Source organism: Petaurus breviceps, unplaced genomic scaffold, assembly GCF_028583685.1.
Source record: "Petaurus breviceps papuanus isolate PSGF00001 unplaced genomic scaffold, PetGlider_PUasm1.0 90740, whole genome shotgun sequence".
Taxonomy (NCBI): domain Eukaryota; kingdom Metazoa; phylum Chordata; class Mammalia; order Diprotodontia; family Petauridae; genus Petaurus; species Petaurus breviceps.
This window is the reverse complement of record NW_027187330.1, coordinates 9,464,259-9,488,372: the sequence shown is the minus strand read 5'-3', so window position 1 is coordinate 9,488,372 and position 24,114 is coordinate 9,464,259. Positions and strand designations below refer to the sequence as shown.

General features: G+C 38.3%; 1 protein-coding gene across 14 annotated transcripts in view; it reads left to right on the top strand.

Moving 5' to 3' along the window:
- MYO9A (myosin IXA) overlaps positions 1–24,114 on the top strand; it is a 324,456-nt gene that overhangs the window by 186,963 nt on the left and 113,379 nt on the right. For all 14 annotated transcript variants that reach the window (XR_011164264.1, XM_069067272.1, XM_069067273.1 and 11 more), the window contains 4 exons: positions 13,224–13,299; positions 17,157–17,300; positions 18,473–18,512; positions 19,892–20,014. Coding sequence is in view for 13 of the 14 variants with exons in the window: in XM_069067272.1 (XP_068923373.1) it covers positions 13,224–13,299; positions 17,157–17,300; positions 18,473–18,512; positions 19,892–20,014 (383 nt within the window). In the remaining variant the exon portion in view is untranslated. The remainder of the gene's footprint in view (positions 1–13,223; positions 13,300–17,156; positions 17,301–18,472; positions 18,513–19,891; positions 20,015–24,114) is intronic.

Sequence of the window (24,114 nt, the reverse complement as noted above, 5' to 3'; positions counted from 1 at the left end):
ATCAGTTGTATCAGAGTAAGCATCTTGATAAAGTATAATTACAGAATATGAAGTCAGGTAAATGATGTGGAATTCTCTTATAAATGTGCTTCTGTATGACATATTTTTAAATGAATGTCACACGTTTTATTTTCTCATTCTTTAACTGTCAAGGTAAGTATTTTATTTTCATTTAAATAATCCAGCAAATAATTCCTCATTATTAGCAACATTTCTATTGCTAAACTGCATCAGCAATTTTTAGGCATTTCATGATGAAAATTGGCATCTGTTCTTCACACCAAATTTTTCCATTCATGTTCATAGATTTTAATATCCTGTGTAACCTCATTTTAAATATAAAGTCTCCAACTCTGTTATTTTTTTCACTTAGACAAGAGTTCACTAGAATAAGATTGTCAGCTGATTGTCTGCTTTATGATATAGGGACTCAGGGTCCCAACTACCCTGACCAGCCAGATCTCATTATGTAGGCAGTAGGACCAGCGTGGAAGATACATGTTGTGTATCTGTTTGTATATTATGTGTTTGTATATACATCTACATCCCACCTTCCACCCCCACACACAGAGGCTTCTAAAGACATCTAAAACTGATTTGAGACTTTTCTATTATTTTATATAATCCCTTTCCCTTCTGACCTCTAAAAAAATAATTCCAGATTGTCTGTACATTTATACTTTGAAGTTTGCTTAAAAATAAAACCAGAAGCACAGAGCAGTTTTCAGATAGTGATATGGGTGTTTGATATGTACATTGTATACAATTAGAATATTACTTGTTCATTCCTAGAAATGCTTTTAAAGAAAATTTTTTTGTGAAGTTGAGTGAAATTACTAATATCATTCAATTCCATATAATTGGAAATTTTGTAAAGGGAATGGAAAGTTACATTCCTAAAACCTAGAAATGTGGAATTTATTCTTTGTACAAGTATGCATAATCAGAAATTATATAATATAATATATCTTATTAGGTAATAAAAATAGTTCATTTCTACATCTGTCATACGTGTTTTTTACTATGGGTTATATCTAGATCTTTGCCTGTCTTCTCTAAGTCTAGATAACATATTCTAGGGTGTTGAAAAAAATTTCAGTTGTGCTTGTGGGGCCAATCAGTAACCTTAAAAATAATAAACAATGATAAGTCTGTCAAAAGACTAAAGGGCAAATATTAAATTTAATATGGGGAAGTGGGAGAAGGGGCAGAAAAAATGGAAATTACACATTCTAAGTAAGCTTGCTATCAATCTCTGATAAGCAAGCAGATGACTTGAGAATACTTAAGAAATAACTCATCATTTAGGACTTGAAATACACTGACTTATGACAGATGGTGACAAAATAACTTCATTTCGTTTGTCATAGAGTTGACACAGTCAAATTGCATGGAGTATAGAGAAGTGGATTTAGAGTCAAGACGACCTGGTTTCATTTCCTGCCTTAATGCGACCCTGGCCAAGTCACTTTACTTCCTCATCCTTCAGTGTTCTTGTTTCTAAAATAAGGGGATTGGATTTATAACTAACTGGTCTCAAAATACTAACTGAAATTTTTTTCAGTACCCTGGAATGTATGTTATCTAGACCTAGAGATTTATTTAAAGTGAAATGTCCTCTCATGGTCTTCTTCCTTATATTTGGCTTTAGTTGCCTTTTATTAATGTTTATTCTACTCTTTTCAGTTTGAAGAAATTTTCTCTTTAGTGGGATATAGAAGCAACACAGGTGATGAATGGGTCTACTTTTGCACTGTGCCTTTGATAGAATTTCAAACATGCATCCAAAAGGGCTTGCTATATTAGAGTAAATAACACCTGAACACTAGACTACAGGGATAGGAAATGAGGTTTATACGCAGCAGCTTTGCTGGCTTTGTTCAGTTGTTTTCAGTTGTGTCCAAATCTCATGACCCCATTTAAGGTTTTCTTAGCAGATATACTGGATTGGTTTGCCATTCTCAAGCTTATTTTACAGATGGAGAAACTGAGGCAACTAGGGTTAAGTGACTTGCCCAGGGTCATGCAGCTAGTAAGTGTCTAAAATTAGATTTGAACTCACAAAGATGAGCCTTCCTGACTATATTCTATCAACTGCACCATCTAACTTCTCGATACATGGCAGCAGGGAGTTCAGAGTCACTGGAAATGAGAGGTTAGGAGTATGTTATCCATTGAGCAGTGAATATGGGCAAGTTATTAGTGACCAGAGGGAGGCAGGTAGTTAAACTGTTCGAGGCCCTTTCATTAGGACCTAGTGGGCAGGCCTTGGTTAAAGACAGAGAAGATGGCTTAGTTGGGAACTGATGAAGAGGCTCATGTAATAGTATTAGATACTGAAGAAATTTTTCTTCTGCATAAGTATTCTTTGTTGTTTCTTCCTCTCTGAATATAAATGTCTATTTGTTATTAAAGGAATCAAAAGTATTTCAGTAAAGGTACAAAGTTGGGACAAGCAAAAGATTCTGAATCAAATTTCTTTCATCTAGTGAGATTCAGAATTCATTCTGTATTAAGAAACCAAAATTCTAGTTGCTCCCCTCCCTGCCACTTTAGTAGAAAATGATCTGGAATTGAAGGAAGAAAGAAAAGAACTGACTCTGTAGGAGGAGGGGTTAAGGAAGACTTGAGAAGGACCTGAGAAGAAGGTCTTGGAAAAATAGTTGATTTTTTTTTTTTTAAGGACCTTAACAATTGACAAGATAGGTTGGTCCAGGGACTACCTCAGAGGTGAAAAAGGTTAGGGCTCTAACCAGCAGTAAGATGAGACTGTGGCCTGCCCTGAATCAGTTTTTGACACTTCCTGAAACAAACTGCCAGCAGGAGCTGAAATCTCCTTCCAACTGATCTCAGGACAGAGGCAGAATCCAATAGTTTCATAAATCAGATAACCCACCTTCTAACTCCTCTTGTGATTTTGATGTCTCAGGGTCTGACGAGACTAAAGTCACCTCTCTTACCTAAAAGTAGTGTTTCTTTCTCTTCTTGGGGTAGTATATAGAGAGAAGGAAGATGGGCTAGATAACCCCTTATTGGACCATCCTCCTCCCTATTTGATGGTTGCTTCAGTTTCATTCAGAAAAAGATTGAGGAGCTCTTGAAGGATAATGATTCACTAAATGAATAGTCTTTTCTTAGAGGATTATGAAAAATATGCTGGTGACCACCTTAAGAAGTGGGGGAGCAGTGGTCATTCTTCATTCAATTCTCCTTGAGATAAAATTTACAATGCCTCCGGAGACTTGTAGCTGGGACAGCTAGTGTCTTCATATTACCTCAACTAAATACACCAGTGAATTATGGACCCACTTCTACCAAAATAACCAGAAAAGAATCTAATGAAAGTTAGTTACTGGGACATAAAGTATGTGGTACTGTTGGGTCTTCATCAGCAAACTGGTCAGACTAGACAAGGCTGCTAAGAAGAAGGAAGGGCATGAAAGATTGGGCAATCTTGCTGCTTCTTCAGGCCAAAGCAGTAAGGCTTAGTAGCCATTTTCACAGTAAAATAGAATAGAAGCAAATTGATCTCAAGAGTATCATTGTGCAATAAAGAATCCTGTAGAATCTAAACAAGAGGGGCGGCCAGGGAGCACAGCGAGTAAGAGCACCGGCTCCAGTGTCAGGATGATCTGGGGATCAAATCTGGGCTCAGACACTTTGCACCCACCCAGAAACACCTGGGTGTGTAACCTTGAGCAAGTTACTTAACCCCAGTTGCTTAGGGGTGGCCAGGTGGCTCAGCAAGTAAGAGCACCAGTTGCAGTGTCAGGATGACCTGGGGATCAAATCTGGGCTCAGATACTTAACACCACACCCAGAAATAACTGGCCATGTAACCTTGAGCAAGTTACTTAACCCCGATTGCTTTAAAAAAAAAAAAAAGAATCTGAACAAGATACTTTAGGTAAATTATATGCCTCAGTAGATCAGATTGATAGTGTGGAATAGCTAATACAAAACCAAGACAGCAGCACTTCTCAGGACTCATCATGAGAAACAAACCTGGACGAGCCTAAACTGATGAAATATGACTCAGTGAGTAGGCAGGAATTTCCTTACCCATTGTAGATTCCAAGGCCTTGCCCATCAATTCTAGCCCACTTCAGTTGTCTTATTCCCCTAGCTTTAAGGAAGCTGCCCCAAGACACTCCCCTCTGTGCTCAGACCAATTTTTATTCCTTCTTTACCTTTGCTTTGTAGATTTTTGAATTTTAAGGAGACTTTTTTTTTTAAAGAGACCTTGTTTAAGGAGACTTTTGGAAGTACTCATTTGAAAATGGTACTTATCTGTTTTGTATGAGATCATTCTTTATTTCTTTAGCTGTGGTAAGGTAGTACTATGTGTGATTAAATATATGTTATATCCAAGACAGCTGTCCCAAGAGCCAGTATCTGACCAAAGCACCCAGTGACTTCCTGCCCTAATTACTCTGCAACTAACAAACTGTGTTAACTTCTTAGTTTTGAACTCAGAGTACCTATTGGTATTTTGTAAATTAGTAAATCTAGGGTGTTTTATTTTTTGTTCTGGTTTTTTGCTTTGTTTTTGTTTTGGAGGGGGAAGGTAGGACAATTGGGGTTAAGTGACTTGCCCAAGGTCACAGGGCTAATTTTTTGTGTTAAGTGTCTGAGTCCGGATTTGAAATCAGGTCCTCCTGACTCCAGGGCCAGTACTCTATTCACTGCGCCACCTAACCGCCCTTACCCAGGGTATTTTAATTGAGTAAAATGGGACAAAAGTATTATTGAAAGGACACAGCTAAGTGAATTTCTTAAGTTCTCTTTTTTGCTTTTGGTGCTGTCCAAATGCAATTCTCTTAAAGTTTTTTATTCTCCATTAAACCATTTCATTTTGCAAAAAAGCAACAATAGCAATAACAAAAATCCAAATCAATAAGATAAGGTAGATGGCTATGGAAAGTGAGTGTGGTTGTCTTGGTGTGTTACTGTAGAGGCGCTAAAGAGGCTGTTAGATGTTAAGTGTAATAATGAGAATGTAGGACAACTTTTTCACATTGACAGTGAGCCAGAGCTGTTCACTGGTCAGAGAAGACTGACCAGTGGAGTGAGCATTGGCAATAAAGTCAAAGAACCACAAATCAAATGATGCCTCAAATGCTTACTACTTGTGTGGCCTTCAGCAAGTCACTTAAGCTCCCTAAGCCTCAGTTTTTTCATTTGAAAAATAAGGAAGTGTAACCATATGACCTGAGGTCTTTACCTCTTTAGAGCTGTGATCTTATAGCTGGGGAATCTCACTTTCAGTAGTAGGGAGAGAAATGTTGTCATGCCTGTTTAAAGAAGGGAACCACTACTCCAATTTCTACCACCTGTTACTTCTGCTGCATCTGTTAAAATGCAAGGGCTTCTGCTATATTTTTATCTAAATCTTACAAGCCTGCAAAACTGAACACTGGATGGAGCCGAGATGGCAGAGTAGAAACAGGACTTCTGCACCGCTCCTGCTTCCACCTCCTCCAGTACATGTAAAAAATTACTCTAAACAAACTTTGGAGCTACAGAACCCACAAAATGACAGAGAAACTAACCTCCTGCTGAAGAGAGGCCGGCAGGAAGGGGCCATAGCAGCACTCTGGGAGCAGAGCCCAGCTCCGCATGACCCTGAGGTTTTAGCTTCAGGGCACCCCAACCAGCCACGGCTAGAGGGACATTGGGAGAGTAGATCACCAGCAGCTGTGGCGGTTTCCAGAATTATCAACCCATAAATGCCAAAAACAAAGTGAGAAGTCAGTGGACTTTGGGAACAGGGGGTCCAGGAGTGCGGTCTGGCCTCTGCCCCTGGAGGGAGAAGCGGCTGAGGCACAGCAGCTGCAGCTGCATGGCTGCTTCAGAGCTTCTGGCCTGTAGATTGTACGGGGACCAAGCAACCAGTCTGAGGGGTAATCGCTCTTGCTTTAACCTGCTTGGATCTGGATCGCTGTCCTGGGTGGAGGTCCTGGGGTGCATGACCAGTGAACCAGAGCATGTGGATTCTTCAGAGAGGGCACCCAACTAATAGCTCTGGAAGCCAAGAAAATCCCAGCGATTTGGGATAAAACTCTGCTGGAAGCAGAGTTGTACTGTGGCAAAAGCTCAAAAGTCAAGCAATTGAGTGGCAACATGAGCAAGCAAAAGCAAGCAGAGAAGTCCGACTTTGGGCTCCTTTTTTGGGGACAAAAAGGATCAAAGCATGGAAAGGAGGAAGACAATAAAGTCAGAACTCCTGCACCAAAAGCTTCCATGAAAAATAGGAACTGGTTACAGGTCATAGAGAACCTTAAGAAGGATTTTGAAAACCAAATAAGAGAAGTGGAGGAAAAATTGGGAAGAGAAATGAGAATGATGCAAGAAAATCATGAAAAGAAAATCAACAACCTGACTGAAGAAAATAATACCTTAAAAAATAGACTAACTCAAATGGCAAAAGAGGCTCAAAAAGGCAGTGAGGAGAAGAATGCCTTAAAAAGCCAAATTTTACAGATGGAAAAAGAATCTCAAAAGCTCACTGAAGAGAATAACTCCTTCAGAATTAGATTGGAGCAAATGGAAGCTAGTGATTTTATGAGAAATCAAGATACTATTAAATAGATCCAAACAAATGAAAAAATGGGAGACAGGTTTTTCTTATAGGAAAAATCACTGACCTGGAAAATAGACCCAGGAGAGATCATTTAAAAATTATTGGACTACCTGAAAACCATGATCAAAAAAAGAACCTAGAAATAACCCTTCAAGAAATTCTCAAGGAAAATTGCCCTGATGTTTTAGAGCCAGAGTGCAAAATAGAGGTTAAAAGAATCCACCAGTCACCTCCTGGAAAAAGATCCCCAAAAGAAAACTCCTAGGAACATTATAGCCAGGTTCCAGAGTTCTCAGATCAAAGAGAAAATATTACAAGCAGCCAGGAAGAAACAATTTGAATATTGTGGAAACACAATCAGGATAACCCAGGATCTGGTAGCTTCTACACTGAGAGATCAAAGGGCTTGGAATATGCTATTCCAGAGGTCAAAGGAGCTGGGATTAAAACCAAGAGTCACCTACCCAGCAAAACTGAGTATCATGTTTCAGGGGAAAATGTGGTCATTCAGTGGAATAGAGGACTTTCAAGCATTCTTGCTGAAAAAACCAGAGTTGAGCAGAAAATTTGACATTCAGATAAAAGAAGCAAGAGAAGCATGAGAAGGTAAACAGGGAAAAGAAATCATAAGGAACTTGTCAAAGTTGAACTATTAACATTCCTACATGGAAAAACAATAATTGTAACTTATGAAACTTTTCTCAGTAGTTGAAGGGAATAGAAATATATATATATATATATATATATATATATATATATATATATATATATGTGTCTATATATGAGGGTATATGGGCATATGAACACATGTGAATGTGTGTATATGTGTTTACTTGTATACATAGATAGAGGGCACAGGACCAGTTTAACAGGAAGGGATGATACTTAAAGGGTGAAATTAAGAGATGAGAGAGGAATATGAGAGGAGATGGGGAGAGACAGAATGGGGTAAACTATCTCATATAGAAGAGGCAAGGGAAAATGTTTACAATAGAGGGGAAGAATAGGAAGGTAAAAGGGAGTGGGTCAACCTTATTCCCATTGAATTTGGTTTGAGGAGGGAATGAAATACGCACTAAATAGGGTATCTAATCCTCCAGGAGAGTGGGGGGGGGGAGATGAGAGGAGGAGGATGGAAGGGAGGGCAGGCTGTGGGGGGAGGGAAGTTGGGAGCACCCATTTTTGAAAAGGGACAGGATCAAAGTAGAGAATAGAATAAAGTGGGAGGTGGGATAGGAGGGAGGGAAATATAGTCAGTCTTTTACAATATATCTACTATGTTATTGTTTTGGATTAGCTACACATGTACAACCTATACTGAACTACTTATCTTCCCAGTATAAGGGTGGGAGACAAGGGAGGAAGGTAATGAATCTGGGATTCAAAGTTTTAAAATCAAATACTCAAATATATACCGTGTTTCCCCGATAATAAGACCTATCCCGAAAATAAGCCCTCCCCTTACTGTGTAAGATTCCTCTAAAATAAGCCCTCCCCCGAAAATAAGCCCTATTGAGATTGCTACTGTAGTGAAGGTGATCCTCTGCGCTACACGCTACATTATGGTACCCTCTGTATGCACTATTCCCCCCCCCCCAGTGAAAGTCACGCCGTGCTCCGAGCTGCATCCAATCAGAGCTGCAGCAGTGAGCGTGTCATCCTGTTCTTCCCCAGTGATTTGCTTATTGAATAAAGGTACATTTTTTTGTTCACATTTACCTGTTTATTAAAGTTGCTGTCAATGTTCATTAAAATAAGCCCTCCCCTGAAAAAAAGCCCTCTGGTGTTTTTCTGTCCAAAAAAAAAAATAATAAGACAGTGTCTTATTATCGGGGAAACACGGTATATACTATTATTAATACTATTTTACATGTAATTGGGAAATAAGATATACAGGCACTGGGGCAATAGAGATCCACTGGAAAAGTTGAAAGGGGTATGGGAGAAAATATGGGAGAGAGCAGATTGGAGGAGGAGATATCCTGTGGGACTGCTATTTTGGGGCAGTGGGTAGGGGAAAAACAGGGAGAAAATTGTAACTCAGAATCTGGCAGAAATGAATGATGTAAATCAGAAGTTAATAAAGCTTTTGAAAAAAAAAGAAAAGTAGAAGTAGAATCCTTAGACACATTTAGATAGATAAACCTAACAATTGTTTCCATGAAGATTTTGATGGAGTCTAATCTATACCTGTTCTAAACCCAGCAGGACCTGCCTTAACCTGAGAATGATGGATTCCTCAAGTCCCAGTAAAGAAAAAGGGGGTAGGGGCAGGAAAATAAACAGAATTCTGATTAATACTTCACTCATTTCGAGAGAAGCCACTACTTGGACCACAAAAATATAGGGATGGGGGAATGAAGAAAGGCGGAGAGAGAGAATATAAATCGATATGTGTACGTGGTGCACATGGGAGGGATACAAACACCAAAGCACCCGCCTGTAACCACATGCACCACTTTCAGTCAAACTACATCACATTCTTGTTGCAAGGCAAGCTGACTACCCTCATTTCTCTTCCTCCAATGATCTGTATTCCTTCCATGATCCGTGCCTTGTGGGAAAGAGATTTACCTTATGTTTTTGTCTACATAAAGCAAAATTCACATCAGAGACATAAAGTTAAACTTGATGTCCAGAAAACTTTCCAGCAGTTAAGAGCCATCCAACACTGGGATGATTTGCCTCAAGAGATAGTGGCTTCTCCAGTATTAAAGGTCTTCAAGCTAGGAATGATATAGGGAGAATTCCTTTTTAGATAATGGATTGGACTAGATACTACTGAGATCTCTTCCAAGAACAAAGCTGTGCTTCTTATGATTCAGTGGGCTACAAATAACACTGCCAGAAGGAACTACAAAATGTTATATAAGAAACTTGGGAAACTAGGTAGTGATGTCGTGATTTTTGCTGGACACTAGTGGTGATGTGTCTCACACACACACACATATGTAGGTAAACAGATGCAAATTTTATATAAAGCAATTTCAAGAGGTAGAGAGTTACAACTGTGGGGATCAGGAAAGGTCTCATGTAGAAGGGAAACCTCTTCCTCTCATCTTTAATGGTGTTGAGTTCTCTAAAGTTGAGTGCTCATCAAATATAACCTAGAAGGAAATTACTTCCATTTCCACATTTTCATTTCCAACACTATATTTCTGGGTTTTCAGCTTCCTACAGGACATCTCTCTTTGGATTTACTACTACCATTACCTGAAACCAAATTCCTCATTCCCATTCATCCTTCTAGAAACCAAACCTTGAGCTCAGCCTCTTCATTCCTATAACCAAAGCTTTCATTAATAATCCCATTCTTCTGGTGTCCTAGTGGCTCCTTTCCAACTGTCATTTCCTAATTCCCACCAAGCATTAAGCCACCCTTAGTTTGATGACCCCCACCCCCCATGCCCAGTCTATTTCTTTACCTTTGGAAGCCCACAGCCCCTGAGTTCCATGAGAACAGAACTGTCTGTTTTCTAGTTGTAGCCTTAGCACTTAACACATTGTATAGCATGTAGTAAACATTTAATGCATGCTTTTCTGTTCTGTTTCTCTCCATCTTTGGAGTCTTTTTAAAAAAAAAATTCTGTTTTTCATTGCCAATATGAACTGTTCTTTGTTAAAGGCTTCTTATTTCAAGATACCGCTTTGATTTGTTCTTACTGCTGCCTTCTTACTGCTTCAATATTAGACCAGTCACTTCTAGGTTACTGCAGTAGGTTTCTAGCTGGTCTACTTGGTTATGGTATCCTCTCCAGCAACCTATCTTGTATTTTGGTTTTATTTAATCATCTTTAGATTACACTTTGATCATGTCATGCATTCTTTTATAGGATAAAAATCTAAGTTCCTCACCCTGAATTTCAAGGGTCTCCCCAATCTTGCCCCACTCCACATATCCCAACTGGTCACTTCACTGTCCCAACATATGCCATATACTTTATTTATGCTGTTTCCCCAGTACATACATCTTGAATATTTTCCCCATTACCTATGAAAATATCAATTTTTAAGGCATGCTTTTTCTTTGAAATCTTTGTAAACTTCTTTAATTTATAATAATCTCCCCCATTTCTAAAAATTCAACAGCTCAGTATCTACAAAATCTAGCACTTGAATAAGTACTGTCTTATCTTGCTTTCTGATCATCTTGTGGTAGGTCTCCCCTGGCTAATAGGCCAGAACTATGTTATATCGTTTTTGTGTGTATTCCCTCACAGTATCTAAAAGGAGGCCAAGACATGGAATGATTTTATCCACAGTAGCAAAGCAGGAAAATAAAAGTAGGGACAGCTTGTCCAATCCTGAGGTAATGTGTTTAATTCATTAAAGCCAAAAATACTTTGGAAAAAAATTTAACTCCAATAAATTTAGGAACAAGATATATTTATTCTTCTCTCTTTGCACTGTTCATTTCTGTTGGAGATATTAGCATGCTATAAGTAGGATTATCAAATAACTTGACTACAGCATTTCCCTGCCACTCTAACCAATATATCCTGGTCTTTTTAGATATTTGCCACTCCCCCCCCAAAAAAAACTGGTTAATGCTTATTTGGAATTGTGGCCTCCTTTGTTCAGGTTTCAGGGAACTTTTCAAAGTTAATGGGAAAGTTTAAAAATCTAGATTTTCACAAGTAATTTATTTGCTGTTTAAGATCTGGCTATGCCAAAATGCAGCATAACTAGAGAGTTTGGATTAACAAAATACTGGACAACACAGAGTTGCAGTGAACAATTTGTAATTATTATTCATAAATGACACTAATACTTGGCAGGATCAGCTATTCCAATGAAAGATAAAGCTATTTCATATTGCACATATTGTATATTCATTGATGAATATTCTGACATCTGACCATACCTGACACATCCTAGTGATTCTGAACCTCTGTGATCATCATCTCAACCCCAATTCTCATTTCCTATCTTCCACCAAATTCCTTACCTTTTCCTCTAAACCCTCCCCCTTACCTATCTCCTTATTACTACGAAGTGCAATACCATCCTCCCAGTCCATGAGACTAGATGTCATCCTAGACTCCTCACTATCTCTCTCCCCAGTATCCAAGATGTTGTCAAGGCTTGCCTGTTTCACCTTTGCAACATCTCTTGACCATGCCACCTTCTCTTCTTTGACACTGCCACCACTCTGGTCTAAGCCCTCAATCTAAGCCTCACACTAGGATGATTAAAATAGCTTGCTGGAAGGTCTGTCTGTGTCAGGCTGTCTCTATCTCTCAAGTCTGCACAATCCATCCTCCATTCAGCTACAAAAGTGATTTTCCTAAATCACAGGTCCAACTATCTCACCCCCCTTTTCAAACTCCATTGGCTATTTAATGTCTCCAGGATCAAATACAAAATGCTCAGCTTGGTATTCAAGGTCCTTCATAACCTAGCCCCCTCCTACTTTTTTCAGTCTTCTTATACTATATTACTCACCACTTATTCAGAAATCCATTGACAATGGCCTAGTGACTCCATGAACAAGACACTCCATCTCTCTGCTCCAGGCATTTTCTCTGACTGTTGCTCATGCCTGGAATGCCCTCTTCTTTTTTAAGTACCAGTTAAATCCCTATCTTCTATAGGAAGCTTTTCCCAACTCTTCTTGGTTCTAGTGTCTCCATTTCCTGTATATATATGGCTTGTTTGTACATATTTTTTTATATATTGTCTCCTCTGTTTAATTGTAAACTCCTTGAAGACAGGGACTATCTTTTGCCTCTTTTTGTATCTCCAGTGCTTATCACAGTGCCTGGAACATAGTAGGCACTTGTGTTTATTGACTGACTTCATTGCATTACATTCTTTGAAAATTAGTAATCTGTATAAATATATAGCACCTCTCAACATGACTAATCAGAATAGTGTTCCTCAATCATGCTAAACAGATTGACAGTATTAAGTTATCTATTAGTTATTAGCATCCTTTTGAACACTGGAAGGAAAGAAAAGAGTTGCATATGCTTTATCATATGACTTTTTAGGAAGGAAGAAAAGGATGAAAAGTAAAACAATTAGAAGATTTTTTAAAATTCTCTATTAGCCTTATACGAGTTTTTTTGAATGATATAAAAATTGGCACCTAGCTTTTTTGTAAACTCATGCTTCCTTGTTTCATGCTTTGAAGGGGGTCATGGCTTTTAAAACCATGATAAGCCTTTAAACTAAGACATGAAAAAGAAATACAAGTAAAGGTAACATGGTATGGCAGAAAGAACTGTGAACTAAGTTAAGAAAATTGATTCTTAGTTTCATCTCATAATTCCCTTCCACATATAAAAGTGAATGAGTTGACCATTTTCGGTTCATTGATAAAATGTTGCCAAAGACATTTCCTGACTAGATTTTTTGAAAATGGAAAATAGACTTTTGTGCCTTAAAGCTTTCTATCCAATATTCTGTTTGACCCAATACCATTAAGACATAGAATAGATGGAATTATTTGCTGTTAAATTCCCTTGGCCTAGTTAGTATCCAGAAATGGTCATTAATTTTTAGGTCACTATTTTTTTATTTCTGGCTTGCATGACAGAAAGTTTTTGTTTACTTGCAGTTAACAGAGTTGTTTTCTGCATTTGAGATTTTTTTTCACATCAGTAACATTTTGAAAATTTCTATTTCTGTTTCCTAGGTATAACTCGGAAAAGCCCCAGAACACCTCTTTCTGATCTCCAAGGTGTGAACACTCTTAATGAGAAAAGTCAACGGTAAGACTTTTTGGTTCCTCTAGGAAACATAGAAAAGATCATAGGTTTGGAAAGCAACTAGGTGACACTATGGATAAAGTGCTGGACCTGAAGTCAGGAATATTCATCTTCCTGAGTTCAAATCTGACCTCAAGACACTTAACTAGCAGTGTGACCCTGGGCAAATCACTTAACCTTGTTTGCCTCAGTTTCCTCCTCTATAAAATGAACTGGAGAAAGAAATGGCAAACCGCTCCAGTATCTTTGCCAAGATAATGCCAGATGGGGTCACAAAGAGTCAAGCATGTATGAAATGACTCAACAAAAAGAACAAATGAAGATTTCATATTTAAATAGTTATAATTCTACAAAAAAAAAAAGGGAAATGTACCTAAGTTTTTTTCAGGAATCTTTCCTTTTGTCATTTATGATAGCTTTCATAAATGAAATGAGAATAACAAAAGTGAATAGACAGTTCTCAAGACAAAGAATTGTCAGGTTCCAAGTATCCAAGGATTTCTGAGCTTTATAAAATGAGTGTTCTATATTTCTAATCTTACTTTGCATGGAAAAATCATAAATCTTCTCACACTCCTAAATTTTACATACTGTGCTTAAAGCCCTGCACACATAGTTGGCACTATATAAATGCTTGTTCCATTCCCTACCATTTGTTATTTTATTTTTTAATCTTTGTAAAATTTGAAGGCCAGGCCTAATCTTTTGGGATTTTTTAATGGAAAATTTGGTCCATAGCAGTGTAGCTTGACTTAAAACAAACCATCCTGCACAACTTTCTTTGCATCTGGAAAAATAAAATAAATCTGGAAAACCAAAGCTTAACTTCAAATTTATTTAAATAACTCACTGAGGCAAGGGCTAAGAAGTTGACATAATCAATTTTCAGAATTTTGGAAGTAAGTCCATTCAGCTTTTAGGTGAACAGTTTTTTTTTTTTTACCAGCATAGTAACTCTCTATTTTATTCAGTGACACATTAAGGCAAAACATTCACAGAAAAGAGAAAATCAAAATACAGCATTTACCAAGTGTAATTCGATAATTTCCAAGTACTACTCCACCCCTGGAAAGTACATTCATTTAGTCAATCACAAAGTCTCTCTTATCAAATAGAGATTAAGATTAGTTTCCAATCATAAACAAAGTGTATTCATTTGGTCAATCACAGAGCACAAAACGTCAAGTTTCCCACCCCTGGATCACAACTGGATTACAATTATCAGTTAATGCCAAGCACCTTCTAGATGAACAGTTTTTAAATGCCTGAGCCTCTTGAAGAGCAAAAAAAGTCATCTTTTCTTTTTAGATGACCCCCAGTAAGTTTATATTTTAGTATTTAACATTAAAACAACTAAAGCTTTAAGCCTCATAAATAGTGATCATCTCTAGTATTTAAATTTAGTTACAGCTTCACTATTTAATAATATAGAAAGTTCTCTTTCATTGCTATATTGAGTTAATATAATAAATGGTATCTGTCTGTGGAGCTCAAAACATCCAAAATATTATTCTTTTAACAGTTGAAGAAAAGATAAACCCCAGATCCTGTTATTCAACACAATTCCATTTTCCCTTAGAATTAAATGACTTTCTTATGTTTCACTTTCTTCCTTTTATTTTTAGTAAAACCCCTACTCTCCCAATTACGAGTAAAATCATTTAGTGATTGTATTTAAAGTTAAATGGAATGTTCAAAATCATCTAGTTTAACCCCCTTATTTTACATGTGAGTAAATTGAAGCCAACAGAGGTAAAGTGATTTGTCCAAAGTCACACAATTACCGGAATAGGTGGAACCAGATAACTAGAACTTGATTCTAGTCCAGTACTTCCTCCATTATGCCACACTGAAAATATGGGTGCCTGAAATGATCAGTGTTAGAAAACTCAACTTTCACCCACAAAATTTCTTCTCTATCATATTTTTCCCCCAGGCCCCATCATTTTTCTACTCTCCCAAGTTCATTAACTTAGTGTTATCCTTTACTTCTCACTCTCCCTCACATCATATATTTTAATGAATTGTCAGATATTGCCATTTCTACCTCCACAAAGTCTCTTTTATCTACCTCCTCTCCATTTTCATAGTCATTACCTTACGTTAAGCTTTTATCACCCCTTCCTAAACTGCTGTAATCTATGTTATCTATCTAGACTCCTCCAGCCCCTTCGTCACTGATTCTCACCATCCAATATTCTAATGATTCTCCCATTTTTGGGGGGTGAATCGACTTAAAATATCTATGACCTCTTGCTGAGTAAAATCCTCAGTTATTTTCTTAAAGGCTGTGTGACTCCCCCCTCCCCCCCCCAGTTCTCCTGTTTCCTTCATATTATTGGACGTGTACCCACAGTCTTAGAAGTCTTGTCATTTAAATTTGTTTAATTTTCCTCTGGCACAGCTTCCTCCCAGTTGTCTGGGTCCTAGTTAGGCCCCACATGTGTAAAGGTCGCATGCAACTTCCTCTTGTTAGCTTTCCTCTTCTTTTTCTGAGCTGAACTCACTACTGCCTTTTCTTCTACCACGTAATACTTTCTAGCTTGCTCTCCTAAAGGAAAGTTCAGTCATCATAGCATAGAAAACTTCTAATGCAAATTAGCTAACTCCTTTTCCGGCTGAACCTTTTCCACCAGCAATTTGTCTCTACTTTTACATATGATACAATAACTTGTTAACAATGCCCATCCTCTTCTACACAGCCCTGCCATTTCTTTTCCCAGTTCTATTGGTATTCCTTGCAAACATCTTTCTAAATTTCTGGATTCTCCCTTCTGTAACTTCAGTTCCCAATTTTCATAAAGACCTGTGCTTTTAGCCCATTCTCTCGCCAGCAAAGAATGAGGTAAATCCTCCCATCCAGGATACCCATTTCCTTCTCTAGAGACTTCTCATCTCCAAGTAGAGGCTTTATATTTTGTGATCCTGTTCGTGATGCCAAATGTATCACCAATGCAATCCCCACAGTGGCTGCTATGCAGGCATATTTCCAGGTTTGAACCACAAGATATAACAGATTCTCTTCTTTGAAGACAAAACCAAGATACTTATTCATATACCATAAAGCCAAATCCACCATGGTAATAAAGAAGTTGATACACATTACCAATGCAGGGAGCACCACCATCCCCAAGCCTTCCCTCCATAGCCACAAACAAGCTCTCTTAGGCAAAATGCCCCTCTGTTACCCATGCTAGCTGCTCTGCCTCTCTCTGCCTCCTCTCTCTCTCATTTCCACTTCACTCTCCCACTTCTTGCCCCACCTGTTCTTGCTCCTCCCACTACAGATTCCATGTGACCTCAGGCTTCCACGTGACTCAGGTTCAAAGCAGGTCACATAGGCCTTTTTATGGGCAAGAAAGATCTTCCTAGTCCATTAACAATACACCTGGATTGCTACAATGGCCTCCCAATTGGTCTCCCAGCCTCAAGTCTCTAACTTGATAGGAGATTCAGGAAATGAATAAGGGACATGGAAAAAATAAATCTTATTTAAAAGAATAACTTCAGTCACAGCTGGTTGACTAAAAACTCCATGAAGGCAATGATGTATTTTCCTTCATTTTTGTTTCACCCCCAACGCCCAATTTCAATGCCTTGTACAGTGTTGTACAGATACTCAATAGGTATCTCTAATAATCTGTGTGTTGAAGTTTTATTCTACTGGCACAATTTCTATTTGAATTTTTTAAAAAAAATTTTCAGATTTTTACTTTACCTAATCAAGAATAGAAGATATAGAGTAGGAGATATCCTGAATGTTATGAACTTTTTGTAAACATTAAAATATTATGTGTAAATAATAGCTGTTGTCGTTATTTCCTTGTGGGGTTTTTCAAAGTAATCTCTTATATTTTCAGTGATACATTTGGCATTGACTGGAATGGCAGGACTGGCATCAGACAGAGCAGACTGTCAAGTTCTAGCTCCCTACTGGATAAAGATGGAATATTTATTAATTCAACTAACAGCAAGCTTCTGGAGAGAGCCCATGGCATTCTCATGTTAGTACATTTCTGTTCTCTGTTGAACTATGGAAAGGGTAAAAATCACGTTAATTTTGTTACATCACCATAAAAATAATTTGAAGTCAAAGAGCTCAAAAATTACTCATGCAGTGTGTGAACCCAAGAAGCTAGTAATTACATTTGAACCACTTCATTCTTTTGTTATCTCACAGGGAGAGGTAGAAGGCTAAAGTTAGATAAACCAAGTGGTCTAGGTATTCCTGGAGGATGGATCTTTACCAGGTGCACAGCTAAGAAATAAAAGTGCTACTTCCTACATGTCTTGGACATGCATGTATATGGACCATAATCTGACCCCAGCTTCCTCCCAGAGGAGAAGTCCATATGTATGATCTACATAGACCTCTATCTTCAGAGCCTTATCATAAAGTCAGACTTTAGTATGTTACAGCAGCATGAATAAATAGTAATCAAGCATAGTTTGGTCTCTGAGAACTCTGATCTCTGAAATTCTATGGTAAGCCAAATGAACAACTGCCATGCTTTCCTAGATTTCAGTTGCCTCAGCAGGATAGAAGTTTTGTTTTTAGTCTTCAGCACCAACATGATTTGCACACATTCCAAATCCTACCATTAAATGTTCTTTGACCACTGACTTTAGATGTGACAGCCTTCAGGAATGAGTAGCACAGTACCTACTCATTTATTTCTTATAATTTAAAAAAGAACTAATTGTTTAAATCAAGCATAGCATTAAGAGTATGACCAGATATGACCTGGGGATCAAATCCGGGCTCAGATACTTAGCACCACACCTAGAAATAACTGGCTGTGTAACCTTGAGCAAGTTACTTAACCCCGATTGCTTAATTAAGAAAAAAGAGAAGAGTGTGACCAGGTAGGGGGGAAAAACCCATTATAAGTATGAGAAAATTTTTAATTTTGAAGCATTGGAATATCCCAGGTTCTAATGAGTAATCATGTTTTAATTAGATCACAAAAATTCATGGGATAAAATGGGACTTTCCCCCCTCGGTAGTTAGAAATATTTTGCAGGTCTCTATGTGAGATTTTGATTATTTTTAGACTAAAATAGGAAAACCAGGTTCTGCAAATGCCATGGAGGAAATATATCTGCCTATCTTATGTAGAATTCTTCAGATCTACTCCCCAAAATAATTTTTCTTATTTCTGTTTTCTGTCTTCAGGAGAAACAAGAATGTTAAGCCTAAGCCTGCTCTTCCAAAGGTAAGTAACACTTATATTTTAATGTTTCTTTTCAAATAGATATTAGAACATTAACATTTTTGTTATTTAAGATCAGGAGGAAAAATTATTTGCATATACTCAGAAATGAAGATATCTGTTGTGAGTAATTTAGATTATTTTCTTAGTCCCTTTGGCAGCCAGATCTAAGTAATCAGCAAAAGCTGTTCCTTACTGACCACAAGCCTTCCAGTTCCATTTCTATTCTTTCTATGTCATAACTGCTGCTCTTCCTACAGTATTTGACGTACCAAATATATATAAACACTGTACTTTTTAGCTTACCTCTCATTTCCCATTTAAACCTCTCTTAAACAGATCCCCACATCTCCAGGAAAATATTTTCTTCCTAGACCTTATTAAATGTAGTCTTTTCCCTGTCCAGGAAATCATCATTCCTAGTGCAGGTTGCCAGTTTCTCTGCAACTTAAAGTCTTAAGGGCACGAGAAGCTAAGCTTAGCTAAGCTAAGACTTGCTTTAGTTCACACTACATGTATGAGTCAGAGCTTGGTCTTGAATTCATGTCTCCCTGTCTCCAAGGCCAGCTCTTTTATCCACTACAGGCTGATTTGAACTCAGGTCCTCATGACTCTAGGGCTGGTGTACCACCTAACTGCCCCTAAAATATTTCTTAATCATTGTTATTTTATTGACCCTTCTCATTTACAACAGTGAACCAAAATTGACAACAGATAACTGAGATAGAGATGAACCCTTAATCCCCTTACATTTCTGAGGTTTTGTGAGTTTTACTCTCAGAGAATTCTGAATTAACTAGCATAATTAGAAGAAATTTTATAAATGGCCACAAAGTTTTTACCTTAGGAAGCATTTCTTATATTTGCCAAGTTTTCAATATTTTTAGCAAAAGTATAGTTTAGTTCTATATTCACAAGACCTTTAACTTCTTTCAACTAAAATTCTTTATTCTAGTGAAAATAATTGTAGTTTACTAATATTGCATATAAAGTCTAAAGTTTCAAAGTATTATCTTGTATTCCTTCATTGTTTTGTGTTATATTGCTCTTATCTCCCCAAATAAATCCTAACTCCTAAAGAATAGAGATCATTTCTTTATATTTCATGCCTCTTTATTGCTTAACAGCCTTGGGAATATAGAAATTTTTCTTTAATTTAATTAACTTACATTGCAGAAAGGATAATTCATATCCAAAATAGAGAAAAACTGGGTATAAAGATTCAGAATATTTATATTAATACTTTGATAATGACCTTTTTGTTTTCTCTTTCCTTCCTCCCTCTGATCCTTCCTTCCTTCCTTCCTTCCTTCCTTTCTTCCTTCCTTCTTTCCTTCCTTCTTTCCTTCCTTCCTTCCTTCCTTCCTTTTTTCCTTCCCCAGCACTTGCTAGAGGTAAAGTCTTTAAAGCACCTGACCAACTTGACCCTGCAGGATCGTATCACTAAATCTCTCCTTCATCTGCACAAGAAGAAGAAGCCCCCTAGCATAAGTGCCCAATTTCAGGTAATGTCCATGTTTATTCCAGATTAGAATCTCAGTTTGACCTTGATCTGGAAAATCAGAGAAGTGTACTTCATGTTTCTAGAATGAGCCTAAAACTCAAGCTCAGTATTATAGAGGACTTTCTTTCTATGCTTTTTTCCTATACTTTTTCTTTTTCAAGGTCCCTCAAAGGTAAGTTGTCTCCTCAGTATCTCTTGACTTTTTTATACTGATAAGAGGTACCAAGTATTTAGAACGTTATGTTTTAGAGATCTCATCACAGTGATTTTTGTTCATTAAAAGTATAATTATTCCTGGGTGTTGTCTGGTATCTAGTTATAAGAAATCATTTAAGAGTGATTAAAATGAAGTTATATGCCTTTGCCTGGGAGTAGGAAGAGTCTGAAAGAAAAACTTTCCTTACATGAGCTAAAGAGACACATCATATAAAATATGAAAGAATGGTGTTTAGTTCTCATACATCAAAGGTGGCAGGTTTGACAATAGGATGAAATGGCACACTTGCAAGGCATTTGAATAGCTTAAATAAGAGAGTTTGCCCAGCAAGGAGACACAAAAAGGAAACAATGGTACTGAGCTTCTCTGGATGTGGCCCCTTCATCTCTATATAGAACACTTCTGGCCATCAGGGCAGAGGATGGGGAAGGGCACAGTGACTCCCTGACTGCCCTTAGCCTTTAGGTGACTTGGAAGTTGCATTGGAGAAGCCCACACCACCTTGGTCCCAGGGACAACTTTGTCTCCCTTCAGGAAAAGCTAGTCCCTGACAAAGGAAGGGTAGGAGAGATAGTCCCACTTGATGTTGTGGCAAGGGAAGAAGCCGCATCAGGGAAGCATTTGTAAATGTTAGTCCTGTCATGCCTTACAGTCTGTTATTCCAGTCCACTCTTGCATTTGTGTGACAGCTGCATTTTGCTCTGAAGGAACATTTCCTTTTTATGGTTTGCATGTAGCTTTCAGCATGATGCTTATTTTTGATGTTTTAGACTATGTTATATTCTGAGTTTCACTGCTATATAGCCACACCATTGGAATGCAACTCTTAAAAAGAGGGGCCTTTGTTTCCATGGGAGGGGGTTGGGGTCATTAGGGAATTTTTCAATTTCCCAAAGACTGCATAGCACACTGCCCTTCTCCCTTTCAGTTTCAGTCCCAACTCATTGCCCATGAAAGCAAGCAAAGCCTCCAGCACTGAGGGTGGACCTCCTCTGCTGCATTGATGGGAGGGCATGGATAAAAACTGCACAGGGTGGACAGATGCAGATGGGCTGTGAACTACACATTGATGAGGTCACAGATCCATTTGAAGACTTAAGTGTCTTGCTTTTGCCTAGTAGTCTTTTAATAGTTTGAAAGGAAGAAACCAAAGGAGAGAAGGGTTTTGTAACAACAATGCAATATTCACAACGCCCACAGTGACTATAAATATACTGGTATTGTTGTGAGTCACAAAATATAACAGGCTTTCCACATGGAGGACCAAGCCAAAACATTTATTCAAATACTAGAAAGCTGAGTCCCAAAACCAGAAAGTGAAAGCCATTACAATAGCCACGGAATTGGTACACATAGTTAATGCGGTGAACACCCACATCCCCAAGCCTTCTCTCCTCACTCATGGTAACTGCTCAGCTTCCACGCAGCTCACTCCCAGCAGCTCCGGCCCCCCTTCAATTCCCATCCCTGGCAATCCTCAGCAGAAGTTCTTGCTAGCTCTCCAAAGCTCTGCCACAGCTGCCACTTGTATCTCCGCTGCCACTCAGCCGCTTCCAATTACCACACTGGCTCTAGCCCGGCCCCTACTCAGCTCAGCTCCTCCCTATCCCAGTCCCTCCTGCCACATCAGCAAGTTCATCCCCCTGGGGGATTAACAAGTTCTGGGTCTCAACACCTGACACAGTTATGAAAACAAAATTAAGTGCTAAGTACCTGCCAGCCTGCCAATTCAAGGAGCATGGAAGATCTTAAAATCCCATTACCATTACATTCGGCCCCAAGATCTTTCATGTCCCTTACATAGCAGAAGTACGTTAACAATACATTTCATTACATAGATTAATGGGAGTTTTTGGAGTAACTGGTGTCAACAGAATATTACAATATAACAAGGATAGCACACAATAAACACAGAAAACAATATTTTAGGGTGGGGCTTGAGCACAAGCTCCCAATCATTCCCCCTCAAACAAATGGGATCCCAAAATCTTGGGGTAAGGGGCGAAGGTCTCTTCTTCCGTGGCTACTTGCTGCTGAAATTGGACATAGAGCTGTCACTGTCCCAAGAGGTCCCATTTGAGAGGTCAGTTCTTCAGCCAGCATTTGGAATGTGCTTGATGCCAGGTCCAGGGGTGACGTGTCACAGTTGTAGACAGGGGGCTTAAGCCATTAGGCATCTTCAGGTGGAGGGTACCAAGCCTCCGGAAGTGCTTTGAGTAAACAGAGTGAACAGACAAAAAGCCAAGAAGAAACAAGGAAACAATAACCAGAAACAAGATAGCTTCTGGAGTGCATTAGCCTGTTATTGTAGCCTCACTCACAGTAGAATGTATGAGTTAAGGGTACAGTCTCCTGAATAAACAATAGTTACAGTGTTATCCTTCCCATGTGCTATAATCTCCGCAGCCTTTGGAACATCATCTGGCTTCTGTTTTACCCATACTTTAGCTCCTAATTTTATTCTATCAATAAACAAAATCCTTCAGTTCCTCTGATAGTTATTTTGGAAGGAGGGTCAGTTTTTACAAGTGGCATTGTTTTACAAGAAACAATAATCACCTGAACTATTCTTTAATTTTTACAAATCTGTATGGGCTCTTCACCTAAATTATGGAATGTTACAACAATTTCTCCTTGATAATTAGAATCTGTTACTCCAGCCAATACATGTATTCCTTGAGCTGCTAATCCTGATTTGGGTAAAATCTGTCCAAAGTGATTTTTAGGGATTCTTATGCGTATTCCAGTGGAGATTTTTCTTATTTCTTTCCTGTCCAACCAGAAGTCCTCTAAACAATATAAATGATACCCTGCCAAACCAGGTGTTCTTGGATACAGTCATCTGACCTCCAAGTCCAATACTTAATATTTGAGATCTTATGTGTTTGTTGTTTTCTAATTTTCATATTTGGGGTCATCTTTCTGGCCAGAGGTGTACTTCCTCACACTGGTCTATTCAAATTTGTAAAGAAATGAACAAATTATCCTTCCAATGTTGATAATGAATTTTTATAACTTAACTTCCTTAACTGTTCTTTCAATAATCCATTCATTCTTTCAGTTAACCCAGATACACATGGATAATATGGAATATGATGTATCCATTTCTATATTGTTTAGTATACAATACCTCTTCATTTCATTACATTTGAAATGTGACACATTGTCACTTTGAATATGCATTGGGGTTCCATAATATAGACTTATGAGATCTAGAGTTTACAGGTGTTTTTCTGGATTTACTGGTGTTTTCAGGATTTTTCTGAATTCTTATAAGGATGAGCCACTAGTACACCTGAATAGGTGTCAACACAAGTACATATAAATCTGCATCCTTTATTTTATGGTAGTGGACCATTATAATCTATTTGCCAGATTTGGGCTGTGACCTTTCATCTTGCTGTTTCTCCAATTACTATCTGAGGAACAGTTTGTTCCTTTTCCAGTTGACATATATGACATTCTTCTGCTATCTGTTTTAACAATGAATGAGAGATACTAATACCTTGATCCTGTGCCCACCAGTGTGTGGCCTGGACCCCTAAATGGCCAGCCATTTGGTGGACCCATTTTGCTAATACCAGATCATCAATTGTTGTCAAAGTAGGGACAATGTGTTCGGTAGCAATCTTTGCCAGTTGATCAGCATGAGCATTGTACTCACATTATGGTGTGGTGAGGGCCATGTGAGCATCTACATGCAAAACTGACAAATTAGTAACCAAAGATATGTTCCAGATACCTTCCATACATTCCATAGCAATCCATACCAAGTTAGTCACCAGAGAGAGAAGCACCAACATCTGGGTTTTCAAAGCCGGGGCCGGGGGGTGTGGCGGGGGGGGGGGGTTGGGACCTCAATGGCTACCCAGAGTCTCCTTCTC